General features: G+C 44.9%; 1 protein-coding gene across 5 annotated transcripts in view; it reads left to right on the top strand.

Moving 5' to 3' along the window:
* The window catches only part of waca (WW domain containing adaptor with coiled-coil a), a 120,967-nt gene that overhangs the window by 86,533 nt on the left and 17,792 nt on the right, over positions 1-16,642 (top strand). For all 5 annotated transcript variants that reach the window (XM_048609713.1, XM_048609728.1, XM_048609720.1 and 2 more), the window contains one exon: positions 2,533-2,648. In XM_048609713.1, coding sequence (XP_048465670.1) covers positions 2,533-2,648 — 116 coding nt within the window. The remainder of the gene's footprint in view (positions 1-2,532; positions 2,649-16,642) is intronic.

Genomic DNA, 16,642 nt, shown 5'->3' with positions numbered 1-16,642 from the left:
CGTGGGAGCACGAGGCGGCGCCGATACAGTCATCAATGTAACGGAGGAAGAGGTGGGGTTTAGGGCCGGTGTAGGTACGGAAGAGGGATTGTTCCACGTAACCTACAAAGAGGCAGGCGTAGCTTGGGCCCATGCGGGTACCCATGGCTACCCCCTTTGTCTGTAGGAAGTGGGAGGAATTGAAAGAGAAGTTGTTGAGTGTGAGGACGAGTTCGGCTAAGCGGATGAGGGTATCAGTGGAGGGGGACTGGTCGGGCCTGCAGGACGGGAAGAAGCGGAGGGCCTTAAGGCCATCTGCATGGGGAATGCAGGTGTAGAGGGACTGGACGTCCATGGTAAAGATGAGGTGTTGGGGACCGGGGAATTGGAAACGGAACCAGCTATGAAGAGAAATATGGTACAGGAGGTCTCAAAACAGTGCAGGAGGTGAGACCAGGAGATGAGAGTTGGTAGACGATGCGACTGAGAGCTAGAAACAGCAGCAGGAGAGTAGAGGCCTAAAGGTGAGATCATGTGTGCCAGCTGGCCAGCTGCAAAACCTTTGGCTAATAATGTTGAAGTTAAACTGACCGTTTTAAATGGCTATGTTAAAGTTGTTTCACAAACCATTTCAATTTATCCAGCGTTAAATGAGTCAACATTAAGCAGGGACCTAATGCATATGATTGTTATTAGATTTGAAGGTACAGGAGCATAGATAGGCTATTTGGTCCATCGAGTATGCTCCACCATTTGATCATGGCTAATATGCTTCTTAAACTCATTCTCCTGCCTCTCAATGTTGTCCTTGATCTCCTGTACTCATCAAGAACCTCCTCTGTCTGTCTTAATGATTTGGCCTCCACAGCCTTCTACAACAATGAATTCCACAGAATCACCACCCTCTGGCTGAAGAAATTCCTCATTTAAATTCTAAAAGATCATCTCTTCACACTCAGGCTGTGCCCTCGGGTCCTAGTCTCTGCTACTATTGGAAACATCTTCTCAACGTCCATTCTATCCTGGTCTCTGTGTTCTGTAAATTTCAATGAGAACCCTTTTTCCTTCAAAACTCCACTGGGTACAAGCCCAGAGTCCTGAATTGCTCCTCATATGACACACCCTTCATTCCTGGGATCATTCTTGTGAAGCTCCTCTGGGTCCCCTCAAAGGCCAGCATATCCTTTCTCAGATACGGGCTCAAACAGTCACCTCAAGATGAATGTAAACATTGGATTTGCCTTCCAACTGAAACTGCATGTCAACCTTGAGAGAATCCTGAACTAGGACTCCTACGTAACTGAGCAGCATGGATAAGTTGGGTTGAAGGGCCTGTTTCCGTGCAGTAGACCTCTGACTCGAAGTCCCTCTTGCACTTCAGATTTCCGAAGTCTTTCTCCATTTCGACAATAGGTTACGCCTCTGTTCTTTCTACCGAAATGTGTAACCTCACAGTTTGCTTGCCTGCCGCAAGTCCTTCTGCAGTCTCCATGCTTCCTCAAAACTACCTGTCCCTCCACCTGTCTTTGTGTCATATGAAAACTTAACAACAATGCCCTCAGTTCTTTTATCTAGATTGTTCATGTATAACATCAATAATTGTGGCTCTAACGCTGACTCCTACGGAACTCCACTTGTCACTGGTCGCCAATCTGAAAAAAACCCCTTTTATCCCCATTCTCTGCCTTCTGCCATGGAGTCATAGTCATACATCAAGGAAACAGACCCTTTAGTCCAACTTGTCCATACTGACCAGGTTTCTGAAACTAAACTAGTCCCATTTGCCTGCATTTGGCCCATGTCCCCGTAAACCTTTCCGATTCATGTACCTGTACAAATGTTGTAACTACCCACCTCTACCACGTCCTCTGGTAGTTCATTCCATATACTCACCATTTTCTGTATGGATGGAGTTGCTTCTCGGGTCCCTTTTTTAAAACTTGTTACAGGGGGTCCCCATTTTATGAATGTCAGACTTAGGAACACTATCCCATACAGGGTGTAATTTTTAAGACCCGACATAGGAACGTTTCCTGTATTTAGTAAAGGCCGTTTTATGTTGTCCTACGTTATATTCTGACTTGCATACAAGTCAACTTGTGAACAGACTCTTGAATGGGGCCCATTCTCAACCTGGGGGACTGCCTTTGTACAGTAATACCAGTGCCTGGGATAAGGACCTAGCCCTGGGCCGGTGAGCCAGGTCTGGGTGGGAACAGACACCCGGTCAGTTGAGACTGGCTATATTAAACAAAAGTCCAAGCCCATGAATTTTAGTTCACCTTTAAGCTATGACTTTGGAAAAAGCAATTTGCATTCTTTGTGCATCTGCAACATTTATGTAAGTTAGGTGTCATACACATGACTGTTGTGCTTTTTAAACATGCTTTATGCATTTTGATCAGTTTTAAGCACGTATTGAAATTGCACTTCATTTGCAGATCTTATTTTGTTGGGATCTATCAAAAAAGTGTTAAACAACTGAAATGGCATCAGGTAAAAGCTATGTATTTAATCAGAGATGAGAATTTGTCTTTGCTTTTCTTTCCTTAGTCCAGTATTTCAATTGTGAAACAAGGACCGGCACAGCAGCAAGTATCACAGCAACCTGCAACTGCTGACAAACATGGGCATGAGCCAGAATCCCCTCGAAATGTTCAACGTTCAAGGTAAGGATATCTTGCTGGAGTTGGGGGTGAGGTTTGTGGTATGAATTTAGTTTGCTTTTGTTTTGGAGGTTTCACAACTTGGGTACGTTACGTAGAAACAAAGTTGTTACAGTACAGAAGAGCATTTGGCGCAATATGTCTGTACAGCACTTCAAATGAGCAACCACTTTGCCATTCTCTTGCTTTCTCCCTGTAAGTCTGCATGTTGTTCCTTTCCAAATAGTCATCAAATATAATTGAACCAAATTGGCTGGATGCTCAAATCTATTACGGCACAAACTGAACAGAATTGTCTGTTGGAATCTCTTCTGGCTGAAGACGTTTTTAATTTGTTCATGGCATGTAGGTGTTGTTGGCAAGGCTACCAGTTATTGTACTTGAGAAGATAATGGTGACCCATTGCTTTGGATTACAAGAATCTGTGTAATATATGCCTTATGTGCTCCTAGAGAGAGTTTACTTTAGGAGTTGCAGGATTTTGACCGATAGCTCCAAAAAAAATTGGTGATGTTTGCTTTTACCAGTTGTTCTTGCCTTTCTATGTGGTTTGGAAAGTGCTCCTAAAGAAATCTGAATTGCTGCAGTGCACCTTATGGGTGCTGTATGTTGCAGCCAGCGTACACTCATGTTGAGGGGGAGTGAATGTTTAAGGTAGAGCAACAAGTTGCATCAGGAACTGGCTGTTTTGTCCTGGATATCATGGAGCTTTGAAGATTGTTGGAGTGTATTATGTATATCCTGGTAATTGAATAATGTTTGATCGCACAGTTAATTTGTGTCTTTGTACATAGATGATGGGCAGGCTTCAGTGAGTTAGTTACTGCAGAAGCCCCAGTTCTAACCTGCTCTTGCAGACATAGGATTTATTAGACTGGATCAGTTTAATTTCTCAGTGGTGATAATCCTCAGACTGATGCTGATTGGTGCATTCAGCATTGTTTGCCATTGAACATGGAAAGTGTTCAGACAGTTCTCTTGTTTTGACGTGCACTTGTGTGTCGTAGATGTCACTTGGTACTTTGCTCAAACCTGAATTGAATTCTGATTTCATTAAATGAATGTTGTGTAATCATCAGCAAGCACTTTTGACCTCAGGTTGGAGCGAAGGTTCTTGATGAAACAACTGACAGTGGTTGGGCCAAAGTCAACTCCCTGAAAATCTCTTGTAGTAACGTGTTTGGACCGAGATGACTGACCTCCAGTGGCCACAACTAATTTCCTTTATGGGAGTAAACTACTGCGGATGCTCAAATCTACTCAAATCAAGATATGCTGGAGATCACAGTGGGTCTGCCAGCATCCATGGAGAGACCGGGCAGGAGGGTGGTGGTTGCTGCCGGAGAAAGGATGTTGATAATTCAGATTAAGTGATTGGAACGTGAGAATGGCAGAACAGTGGTGTGTCTAACTGCAAGACTGGAAGAAACAGTCCCACTGGGGTGGGCAGAGGGGAGAGAGGACCTGGTGACAAAATGTAACACCTTAAAGCTAAAAGAAAGGGAAGGAATGGGAGTGGGTTCACGATTTGAAGGTGTTGAACTCAGTGTTAAGTCCAGAAGGTTGTAGGGTGCCTAGTCTGAAGATGAGATGTTGTTCTTACAGTTTGCGCTGTGATTCACTGGAGCACTGCAGCATGCTGAGGACAGACAAGTAGGCACATGAGCAGGACACTGTTGTAGTGACCAGCTACAGGAAGGTCAGGGTCATACTTGTGTATGGACCAGAGGTGTTCTGCAAAGTGGTCACCCAGCCTGTGTTTAGTTTCTCCAATGAAGAGCAGGCCACATTGGGTGCAGCAAATCCAGTACACCTGTTTGGAGGAGTTACAGGTGAAGTGCTGTTTCACCTGGAAAGACTGTGTTTAGGGCCTTGGTGAGCAGGGAGGAGGTGAAGGCGAAGGTGCTGCACCTTCTGCTGATACATGGGAAAGTGGGGGGAGAGGTTGGTGTTCTTCGAGGAATGGACTCTGGTATCCCAGAGGGAATGATCCCTGTGAAATGCAGACATGAGTGGGGGGAAGATGTGGTTGGTGGTGGCATTCTGTTGAAATTGTCTGAAATAGCAGACAATGATCCTTTGAATGGGGAGGCTGGTGGGATGAAAAGTAAGACAAGAGGGACCCGATCGTGCTGCTGGGAGTGATGGGAAGGGGCAAGGGCGGAAGCACAGATTCTAGGTCAGGTGAGGTTGAGAGCCCTGTCAATCACAGTGGGCGTGAAACCACTGTCATGCAAGAAGGAAGCCATGTCAGTGGCACTGTTTTGGAAGGTGGCATCATCCGAACAGATATGACATAGGCAAAGAAACTGGGAGAATGGGATAGAATCCTTGCAGGACGTGGGGTATGAAGAGCTATAGTGAAGATAGCTATGGGAGTCAGTGGCTTTGTAGTGGATGCCCGTAGGCAGTTTATTCCCCAAAATGGAGACAAAAAGGTCAAGGAGAGGAAGGGAAGTGTCGGAAATGGACGCTGTGAACGTTATGGAGGGGGGGAAAGTGGAGGCAAACGGAACAAATTTTTCAAGGTTCAGAGGGGAGCATGATGTGACATTGAAACAGTCATCGATGTATTGCGAAAAGAGTTGTGGGAGGTGCCAGTGTATGACTGAAACAAAGATAGTTCCACATACCCCATAAAGAGGCGGGCATATCTGGGACCCATGCGGGTGCCCATTGCCACTCCTTTGATTTGGCAGAAGTGAAATGAATTAAAGGAGAAATTGTTCAATGAGAGAACAAGTTTGGCCAAGTGGAGGAGAGTGGTAGTGGATGAGATTGTTCAGGCCTTTGGTCGAGAAAGAAGCCAACAGCTCTCGGACCATCCTGATGGGGAATGGAGGTATAGAAGGATTGGAAGAATGATGAACAGAAGACAGTTAAGGCCAGGGAACTGAAAATTGTCAATATGGCGGAGGGCATCAGAGAAATTGTGGATGTAGGTAGGCAGAGTCTGGACAAGTGGAGAGTGGATGGAGTCCAGGTAGGAGGAACTGAGCTTGGTGGGCCAGGAGCAGGCTGATACAATGGGCCTACCGGGGCAGTCTGGTTTATGGATTTTGGGAAGGAAGTAGAAGCAGGCTGTCCGAGGTTGGGAAACTATAAGATTGAAGGCAGTTGGGGGTAAGATCTCCGGAGGTAATGAGTTCGGTCACAGTGCTGGCAACAATGGCCTGGATGTTCGGATGTGGGGTCATGGGCCAGGGCATGTCGGAAGAAGTGTCCAAGAGTTGGCATTGAGCCTCCGCAAGGTAAAGATCAGTGGCACCACCTTTGTCAGCAGGTTTGATAACAAAATTAGGGTTGGACCTAAGAGTGAAATGCAGCAGTTTCAGAAGGGGTCAGGCTAGAAGGGTGAGAGTAGCAGAGCGATTGAGGGCAGGTAAGAGGCCAAAGGAAGAGGTCCAAGTGGAGGGTGAATACTGGAAGCGGGTGAAGGGATCAGTGTAACAGGGGAGGGGGTTATTCCTCTCCCAAGAAGTGAGCACAGAGACAGAGGTGGTAGAAAAACAGTTCAACGTCATGGCGAGCCCGAAATTAATTTAGATGGGTGCTTGCGAATATGAAACTGAGTCCTTTGCCAAAGACAGTACATTCAGCCTTAAGAGAGGGCAAAGTCAGGAGTTACGGTTAAAAACACAGCAAGGACTGGAGTTGATGGGGAGTGACCTCTGGGGAACAGGAAGGGGTGGGGTCTAAAGGACAACGAGGGATTGGCTCTGAGTGACGGGAGGGGATGGAGTTCAAGAGACAGAAAGGCGAGGATCGCTCAGGATGGATGTTGGAGTCCAAAAGTTGCTGTAGCTTGTACCTTGATGCCCGAAAGAACAACAAAAGACTTTTTTTCGAGGTGACGGATGAGATGAAGTGTGAAGTGAAACTGGGGACCAGCACAGCTTTGAGAGGGTGAGTCGATGTGACTGCAGAATGGAGTTGAGTGTGTGCATATGATGATGCATGGCACTGATCATGGATCACAGGATGCAGCAGAAACAGCAGTTGGAGAAACGTTGTACATCCTGGAGGTACTTGTAATCCTGGGTGGATTCGAAACCTGAAGTGTGAAACTTGAATTGAAATCGATGTGCAGTAAGTAAGTCTGCATCATTGGCAGTCACTGAGAAAGGAAACATGGCTATGAAAGTGAGTTTTGGCAAGCACCTTGCCAAACACCAGCAGTGAAATGGAAAGCAACGAAGATGCGCACAGTGAAAGAGACAACCTGAATTCCTGTCAGAAGGAAGAGCAAAGCTTCTTCAGGGTGGGCGTTCCTGGAAGAGAATTGCCAGTCAGTTAAACAAAATGTAGGAGCAAATTGCTGCCGGTGCTGGAATCTGTTTTTTCTGTTGTGTATGACTCCACCCATTGGCAATCTGTTACCCTTTCAAATTGACTCTAGTTTCTCAGTCAAATACTGTGCTTTGTTGCAGGCAGTTGGTCTTAATTCACCTTTGGAATTTAACTACTTTAGCTCCTTTTGATTTGAACCAAGACCTGATGATATCTGGGCCGAGCGGCTCCTTTTGAAACCCAAAATAAGTATTGGTGGACAAGTTACTGTGAAGTCATTGCTCTTTGTTGGCATTATTGAAGATGGCTTCAATCATTTCTCATGGAGTGCTGACTAAAGAACAGGATGGATTTGATCTGATCTATTATCACTCCATTGATTTCTGTCTGCATCATTGGGACCTCTTCCAGGGCAGGTGGGACCTGCATAAAAAGGACTGGTTGCATCTAAACAATATCTTTGAGTGGAGACTTGTTAGTACCACTTGGGAGGGTTTAAAATAGCATGGTGGGCCAGCAAGTTGGCATATGAGCAGAGGTAGAAGTTTATAGGATAAACAAGCAGGGCTAGTTTAATGAACAGAGTGGGGCTATAAAAGTCTATTAAGACAGGAGGGAGAAATAATTTTTAAAAATAGTATGCAGCCAAAATTAAGAGTTCTTCATACATCTGTTTGGAGTGTAAGGAACAAATTAAATGAGCTGCAGACACAAATTCAGATTGGAAACTATGCCTTGGTTAAGGTGTGAATCATCAGGGTCGTAGTTTTAAGTTAAGGGGCAGGGAGACTTAGTGGGGATTTGAGGAAGAAAAACTTTTCACTCAGCAGATGATGGGAATCTGGAATGCACTGCCTGAGAAAGGTAGTTGAAGCAGTTTTAGGGTATACCTGATCCGGTCCCGGAGATTTATCCACCTTTACGCGTTTTAAGGAAGGGAAGGAAATCTGCTGACTTTACCTGGTCTGGCCGACATGTGACTCCAGATCCACAACGATGTGGTTAACTCTTAACTGTCGGGTACTTGGTTGTAGCAATTGCTAGAATGTCTCAAAGGAATGAAACTGTACAGCTCACCTGGCATTGACACAGACACTGGAAATGACAACAGCAAACTTAGCCCTGTCTTTAGCCTTCATAACCTTAAGACATAAAAGCAGAAGTAGGCCAATGATACCAGTGAGTGGAAGTAGTTTATGTGGACTTTAGGAAGATATTTGATAAAGTCCCACATGGCAGATTGGTACGAAAACTAAAATCACATGGGATTTGGGGTGGGCTGGCTAGATGGATACAAAACTGGCTTGGTCATAGAAGACAGAGGGGAGGGGTGAAAGGATGTTTTTCAGAATGGAGACCGGTAACTAGCGGTGTTCCACAGGGACCATTCTTAGGTCCTCTGTTGCTTGTAGTATATATAAATGATCTGGAGGAAAATGTGGGTGGTCTGATTACTAAGTTTGCAGATGACACGAAGATTGACAGAGTTGCTGATAGTGCCGACGATTGTGAAAGGATACAACAAGATATAAAAAGATTGGCAACTTGGGCACAGAAATGGCAGATGGAGTTTAATCCAGACAGATGTGAGGTGATGCATTTTGGAGGATCAAATTTAGGTGTGAATTGTACTGTTAATGGGAGAACCCTTAGGAACATGAATGTAAAGATGGATCTGGGTGTACTGGTCCACAGTTCCCTAAAAGTGACAATACAGGTGGCCAAAGGGATTATGAAGAGCTATGGCGTGCTTGCCTTCTTCAGCTGGGGCATGGAGTACAAGAGTTGGCAAAACATGTTGCAGCTATATAAAACCCTTGTTAGGGTGCATTTGGAGTATTGTGTGCAGTTTTGGTCGCCACATTGCCAGAAGGACATGAAAGTTTTGGAGAGAGTGCAGAGAAGATTCACCAAGATGTTGCCCAGTCTCAAGGGCATTGGTTATGAGGAAAGGTTAAAAACACTAGGATTGTTTTCATTAGAAAGACGGTGGCTAAGAGGATACCTGATAGAGGTCTACAAAATTATGAGAGACATAGATAAGGTGGATAATCAGAGGCTTTTTCCCAGGGTTAAAATTTCAATTACAAAGGGGCACAGGTTCAAGGTGAGAGGGGGAAAGATTAAGGGAGATGTGCGAGGAAGTTTTTTCACGCAGAGAGTGGTAGGAGCCTGGAATGCACTGCCAGAGGAGGTGTTCGAAGCCGGCACATTGGTGACATTTAAGAGGCATTCGCATTGTTACATGAATAGGGAGGGAATAGAGGGATACGGACTGAATAAGGGCAGAAGGTTTTTTTTTAGTTTAGTCAGGGCATGATGATTGGCACAAGCTTGGAGGGCTGAAGGGCCTGTTCCTGTGCTGTACTTCCTCTTCTCCCTCTCCCTCTCTTGTTCAAACAAAGGCCTTCTCCCTGCCAGCAACTAGGTGATTGGCTCCCAGGTAGCTGATCAGCTTGTAGGTGTATATGTTTGCTCAGAAGCCATAGGACCTCTGAAAAGCTGTCCTTTTTCTCTTCAGTAAAAGAAAACACATCAAGCCAGAAGAAAGACAGTTTATTCCCCCTTATCAGTGGCTGAAAAGTCCTCCTTACTAACACCTGGAGCTAGTGCCAAAACCTGGGAGAGCTATCTCTCAGCCTAGTGGAGCAACAGCCTGATGTGGTCGTACTCCAGAAATAATATGGTACAATGTCCCAGACATGACCATCACCATCCCTGGGTATGTCTTGCTGCCAACTCTGCTCTTTCTTTCCGGTGGGACATGTTGGTGTGCAGCCAGGATGGAGTTGCCCTGGGAGTCCAGACAAAATCAAGTCACATGGCATCATGGAACCTCCTGATTACCAAGTACCGATGTCCCTTGGCTGATGATTCAGCACTCTGTCATTTTGGGCACTGCTTGGAGGAAGTAATGAGAGTGCCAAGGGCACTGAATGAACTCTGGCTGGGGGCATTTCAATGTCCACTACCAAATGTGACTCTGATTGGTTTGGTCCTAAGGGAAAATAAAACAAAGAACTGGGGGTGCTGGAGATTTGACACATAAGTACAGTAATTGTTGGAGAGATTCTGCACATCTGGCAGCATCCGTGAAGAGAAAACAGAGCTAATGTTTCAAGTCCATTGGCTGCTCTTCAGAATTCTTTTTCTCTCCACAGCTGCTGTGAGATCTTAAGAGTGTCCTTTAGGGTGGCGCGGTGGCTCACTGGTTAGCATTGCTGCATTACAGCGCAAAGAATCAAGGTTTGATTCTAACTTTGGGTGACTGAATTTGTAGGTTTGCATGTTCTCCCTGTGTCTGTGTGGGTTTCCACAGGATGCACCGGTTTCCTTCAAAGTTGTGCAGGTTAGGTGGATTGACCAAATAAATTCCCCTATAGTGTCCAGGAATATGCAGCCCGGAAGGGTTAATTATGGTAGATGCGGGGATAGGGAGTGGCCTGGGTCTGGGGGGGGATGCTTTTCAGAGGGCCATGGCAGACTCAATGGGCTGAATGGCCTCTTACTGCACTTTAGTGATTTTGTGATTCTAAAGGACATTGCTGATGGATTGGGTCTGCAGGAGGTAGTGAGCGGAAAACACAATTTATCTCATTCTCACCAGTCTGCCTGCTGTAGAGGCTTCTGTTCGTGGCAGTATTAGTAAGAGTGACCGTTGATTGCATAGTCCTTATGGAGATGTAATCATGCCTTTCACATCGAAAATACTTCGCATTGTGTTGTGTGGCATTATCACAGAGCTAAATGGAACAGACTTCGAACAGACCTAGCAATTCAAGACTGGGTATCCATGAGCCACCACCAGCAGCAGAATTATTGACCAACACAATCTGCACCCTCAAGATCCGGTGTCATTTTGTCGTTACAATTAAGCTAGGGTCAACCTTAGTTCAATGAAGAGTGTAGGAGGGCATACCAGAAGCTGTATGAGGTGCCAGCTTGATGGAACTACAAAACAGGACTACTTGTGTACCACACAGCATAAGCAGCAAGCGATAGACAAAGCCAACAGATCAGATCTAAGCCCTCAGTCCTGCCACGTCTCGTCATGAATGCTGGTGAACAATTAAACAGCTCACTGCAGAACTCCAGAAAGATCCCTAATATCAGTGATGGAGGAATCCTGCATGTCAGTGCCAAATGATGAGACTGAAGTATTTAACAACAATCTTTAGTCCGAGGTACCGAGTGGATGACCCATCTCTGTCTCCTCCACAGGTGTCAATCTTCAGCCAAATGGATTCACTCCTCATGATGTCAAGAAATGGCTGGAGGTATTGGGTACTGCAGAGGCTGTGGGCTCTGGCAACTTTCTAGTTATAGTACTGAGGATATGTGCTGCAGGACTTGTTGGGTCCTTAGCCACCTTGTTCCAGGACAACTACAACATCGGCAATTTCCCAGATGTTGGGCAAATGCCAAAATATATCTTGTGCACAAAAAGCAGGACAAATCCAACACGGCCAGTTACTGCCCTATCAGTCATAGAGTCATAGTCATACAGCATGGAAAAAGATGCTTTAGTCCAACTAATCCACACCCACCATATTCCCAAACTAAACCAGCCCCACCTGGCTGTATTTGGTCCATTTTTCTACAAAACTTTCATATTCATGTAATAAGTTCATGTATTTAGAAAGGCAAGGACTGATTAGGGATGGTCAACATGGCTTTGTGCGTGGGGAATTGTGTCTCCCTAACTTGATTGAGTTTTTTGAAGGAGTAACAAAGAGAATTGTTGAGGGCAGAGCGGTGGACATGATCTGTATGGACTTGAGTAAGGCATTCACAATGTTCCTCATGGAAGATTGGTTAGCAAGGTTAGATTCACATGGAATACAGGGAGAACTAGCCATTTCAGTACAGAACTGGCTTGAAGGTAGAAGGCAGAGGATAGTGGTGGAGGGTTGTTTTTCAGACTGGAGGCCTGTGACCAGCAGTGTGCTCCAAGGATTGGCGCTGGGCCCACTGCCTTTTATCATTTATATAAATGATTTGGATGTGAACATAGGAGGTATGGTTAGTAAGGTTGCGGATGGCACCAAAATTGGAGGTGTAGTGGACAGTGAAGGAGATTATCTCGGAGTACAACAGGATCTTGATCAAATGGGCCAACGGGCTGAGAAGTGACAGATGGAGTTTAATTTAGATAAATATGAGGTGCTGCATTTTGAAAAGGCAAATCAAGGCAGGACTTACACACTTAATGTGTAGGGAGTGTTGCTGAACAAAAAGACTGTGCAGTGCAGGTTCATAGTTCCTTGAAGATAGAGTCACAGGTAGATAGGATAGTGAAGAAGGTGTTTGGTATGCTTGCCTTTACTGGTCATTGCATTGAGTATAGGAGTTGGGAGGTCATGTTGCGGCTGTACAGGACATTGGTTAGGCTACTTTTGGAATACTCTGCGCAATTCTGGTCTCCCTGCCATAGGAAGGATGTTGTGAAACTTGAAAGAACTCAGAAAAGATTTACAAGGATGTTGCCAGGGTTGGAGGGTTTGAGCTCTAGGGAGAGACTAAATAGGCTGAGGCTATTTTCCCTGGAACATCGGAAGCTGAGGGCTGACCTTATAGAGGTTTATAAAATCATGAGGGGCATGGATAGGGTAAATAAGACAAGGTCTTTTCCCTGGAGTGGGGGAGTTCAAAACTAGATGGCATAGGTTTAAGGTGAGAGGAGAAAGATTTAAAAGGGACCTAAGGGGCAACTTTTTCACGCAGAGGATGATGTATGTATGGAGTGAGCTGCCAGAGGAAGTGGTGGAGGCTAGTACAATTAGAACATTTAAAAGGCATCTGGATGGGTTTAGAGGTATATGAGCCAACTGCTGGCAAATGGAACTAGATTTATTTAGGATATCTGATCAGCATGGACAAGTTGGACTGAAGGGTCTGTTTCTGTGCTGTACATGTCTATGACTCTATAACTTATCTAAATGTCTTTTAAAAAGTTGTAACTGTACCTGCATCTACCATTCCCTGGCAGTTCATTTCACAAATGAGCCACTTTATTTTCAAAAAAGCAGTTGCCACTTATGTCTGTTTTTAAATCTTTCTCCTCTCACCTTAAAAATATGCCCCACGGTTTTGCACTTCCTCGTTCTAGGTAAAAGACCCTTGTCATTCACCTTATCTATGTCCTTCATGATTTTATAAACCTCTATAAGGTCATCCCTCAACCTGCTACACTCCAGTGAAAAAAGTCCCAGCCTTTCCAGTTTATTTTTATGTCTCAAACCCTCCGTTCCCGGCAATGTCCTGGTAAATCTTTCTGATCTCTCTCCAGTTTAATAATATCCTTCCATAACAGGGCAACCGGAATTCACACTACTTCCAAAGAAGCCTCACCAACATCCTTTACAACTTCAACATGATGCTTGACTGCTATGCTGAAAAGATCTGAGCAATGAAGGCAAGCGTGCTAAATGCCTTCCTAACAACCCTGTCTACCCGTGATGCAAATTTCAAAGAATTATGTACCTTGAACCCCTGGATCTGTCTGTTCTATAATACTACCCAGGACTACCATTAATTTTATAAGTCCTGCTCTTATTTGTTTTACCAAGATGCAATACTTCTCATTTACCGAAATTAAACTCCATCTGCCGCTCCTCAGCCCATTGCCCCTTTTGGTCAAGATCACTTTGTAATCTTGGAAAGCCGCCTCCACTATCCATTATACCATCAATTTTGTGTCATCTGCAAACTTACTGCATGCCTCCTATATTCGTTTCTAAATCATTTATATCAATGACAAATAAAAGTGGATCCAGTACTGATCCTTGCGGAACCCTGCTGGCCACAGGCCCCAGCTCTGAGAAACAACCCTTAACCACCGCCCTGTCTCCTACCATAAAACCAATTTTGTATGCAGTTGACAGGCTCATCTTGAATGTCATGTGGTTGAACTTTCCTAATTAGTCTACCATGCAGAACCTTGTCAAAAGCTTTACTAAAGTCCAAGTAAACAATTTCTGCCCTCCATCAATCTTTTTGGATACTTTCATTTAAAAAAAAATTCAATCGAGTTTGTGAGACACTATTTCCCTCGCACAAAACCATGCTGTCTATCCCTAATCAATCCTTGCCCCTCCAAATGCATGTAAACCTTTCAGAATCATCTTCTAACAACTTGCTCACTGCTGATGTCAGGCTCTCACAGGTCTATAGTTCCCAGGCTTCTCCATACAGCCTTTCTTAAGCAATGGCACAACATCAGCCACCCTCCAATGCTTCACCCATGTTTACAGCTGATGCAAATATTTCTGCTCGGGTCCCTGCAATTTCCTCCCAAACTTTGCACAACATCCTGGGTTACACTTGATCACATCTTGGAGATTTATCTACCTTTATGTTTTGTAAGACCTCCAGCACTTTCTCTTCTGTAATGTGAACTGTTTTCAAAACATCAGTATTTATTTCCCTGTGTTTTCTAGCCTCCATTTCTTTCTCTACCCTAAACACTGATGTGAAGTATTAATTTGAGTATCTCTCCCATCTGAGGTTCAACACAAAGACAACCTTGTTGATTTTTCAAGGGTCCTACTCGCACTGTTTCTAATTGCTTTCTTATTCTTAATGTATTTGTAGAATCTTTTTGGATCATCTTTAACCTTACTTGCCAAGGATATCTCATATCTCTTCTTTGCCTTTCTGATGTCCTTCTTAAGAATGTCCCTACACTCTTTTCATACTCCAAGAGATTCAGTTGATCCCAGTTGTCTATATTTAATATGATTTTTTTTATTCTTGACAAAACCTCAATATCTTTATTCATCTGTTGTTCCCTAATCTTACCAGCCTTACCTTTCACTGTAACAATATTATAATGCCTCTGAATTCTCGCTATCACGCTTTGGAAGGCCTCCTACTTGTCAGTCATCCCTTTACCTGCGAACAGTCTGCTCCAATCAACTTTTAAAAGTTCCTGTTTCATACCCCTTTAAACTTACCTTTCTTCAATTAAGAACTGTAATTTTTATGGAAGACTTACCCTTTTCCATGACAATTATAAAGTCAACTCTTGACTATCAGTGAAGTGATTGAAAGTGTCATCAACAGTGGTATCAAGCAGCAATTGCTTCACAATAGCCTACTCACTTGCATCCAGTTTATGTTCCGCTTGAGCCACTCGACCCATAACATCATTGCAGCCTTGGCTCGGACATGGACAAAAAACAGAGTCCAGAGGAGAGAAGTGACTACCCTTGACATCAAGGCAACATTTGACATAGTTTGGCATCAAGGAGTTCTAGCAAAACTGGAGTTAGTGGAAATTGGTTGGGGTTGGGGGTGGGGGGAGCGGTGCATGGTGAAACTCTGCTGGTTGGACTCATACCTGGCACCAAGTAAAATGGTTGTGATTGTTGAAGGCCATCCGGGTATCTCTGCAGTCAGTCAGGGCACCTAGGCAGGAGTTCCTCAGCGTAGTGCCCTTGGCCCAAACTGTAATGACCTTTCATCAACAAAAAGATGCTTCATCATTGACCTTTCCTCCATCATAAGGTCAGAAGTGGTTGTGCAATGTTCAATACCATTCACAACCTAGATATAGAAGCAGTCCATGTCCAAGTACAGCATGACCGGGACAGTACCCAGGTTACAGCTAACAAGTGGACAGTACCATCTGCACCATACAAATGACAGTGAATAACCACCACCAACAAGAGATATAATCTAATCACTGCCCCTTGAAATTCAATGGTGTTTGCTTTGCAGAATGCCTCACTGTCAACACCCTGGGGGTTACAGTTGAACAGAAACTTAAACAGGACTTGTCTTATAAATACAGTGGCTACAAGAGCAGGTCAGAAGCTAGGAATTCTGATTCACATGATTCACCCTCCTGACTCCACAAAGCCTGTCAACCCATGTCCAAGGCACAAGTCAGGATTTTGATGAAACCCTCCCCACTTGCTTGGATTAATACAGCTCCAGCAACGCTCATGAAGCTTGACACCAACCAGGAGAAAACAGCCCATGTCCACAAACATCGCTTCATGCCAGCACCAACGCTCAATAGCAACAGTGTGCAGCATTGACAAAATGCACTGCAGAAATTGATCAAACATCCTTAGACAGTACATTCCAAATCCATGATTGCTACAGTCTGGAAGGCCAAGGGAAACATATGTATGACAGCGCCACCATCTGTAAGCTCCCCATGAAAGTCACTCACCATTCTGACTTATTAGTTTTTCGAGGAGGCCCCAACCAAAACAGATAGAGAGGAACCAGTACAACAAGGTGCAGGGCTGGATGAACACAGCAGGCCAAGCAGAAAGGCTGACGTTTTGGGCCTAGACCCTCCTCCAGAAAAGGGGGAGGGGAAGGGGGTTCTGAAATAAATAGGGAGAGAGTGGAGGCGGATAGAAGATGGATAGAGGAGAGGATAGGTGGAGAGGAAACAAACAGGTCAAAGAGGCGGGGATGGAGCCAGTAAAGGTGAGTGTAGGTGGGGAGTTAGGGAGGGGATAGGTCAGTCCAGGGAGGACGGACAGGTCAAGGGGGCAGGATGAGGTTAGTAGGTAGGAGATGGGGGTGCGGCTTGAGGTGGGAGGAGGGGATAGGTGGGAGGAAGAACAGGTTAGGGAGGCGGGGACGAGCTGGACTGGTTTTGGGATGCGGTAGGGGGAGGGGAGATTTTGAAGCTTGTGTAATCCACATTGATACCATTGGGCTGCAGGGTTCCCAAGCGGAATATG

This window comes from Rhincodon typus, chromosome 2 (genome assembly GCF_021869965.1).
Source record: "Rhincodon typus isolate 14 chromosome 2, sRhiTyp1.1, whole genome shotgun sequence".
Classification (NCBI taxonomy): Eukaryota; Metazoa; Chordata; class Chondrichthyes; order Orectolobiformes; family Rhincodontidae; genus Rhincodon; species Rhincodon typus.
This window is presented reverse-complemented; position numbering and strand designations above follow the sequence as displayed.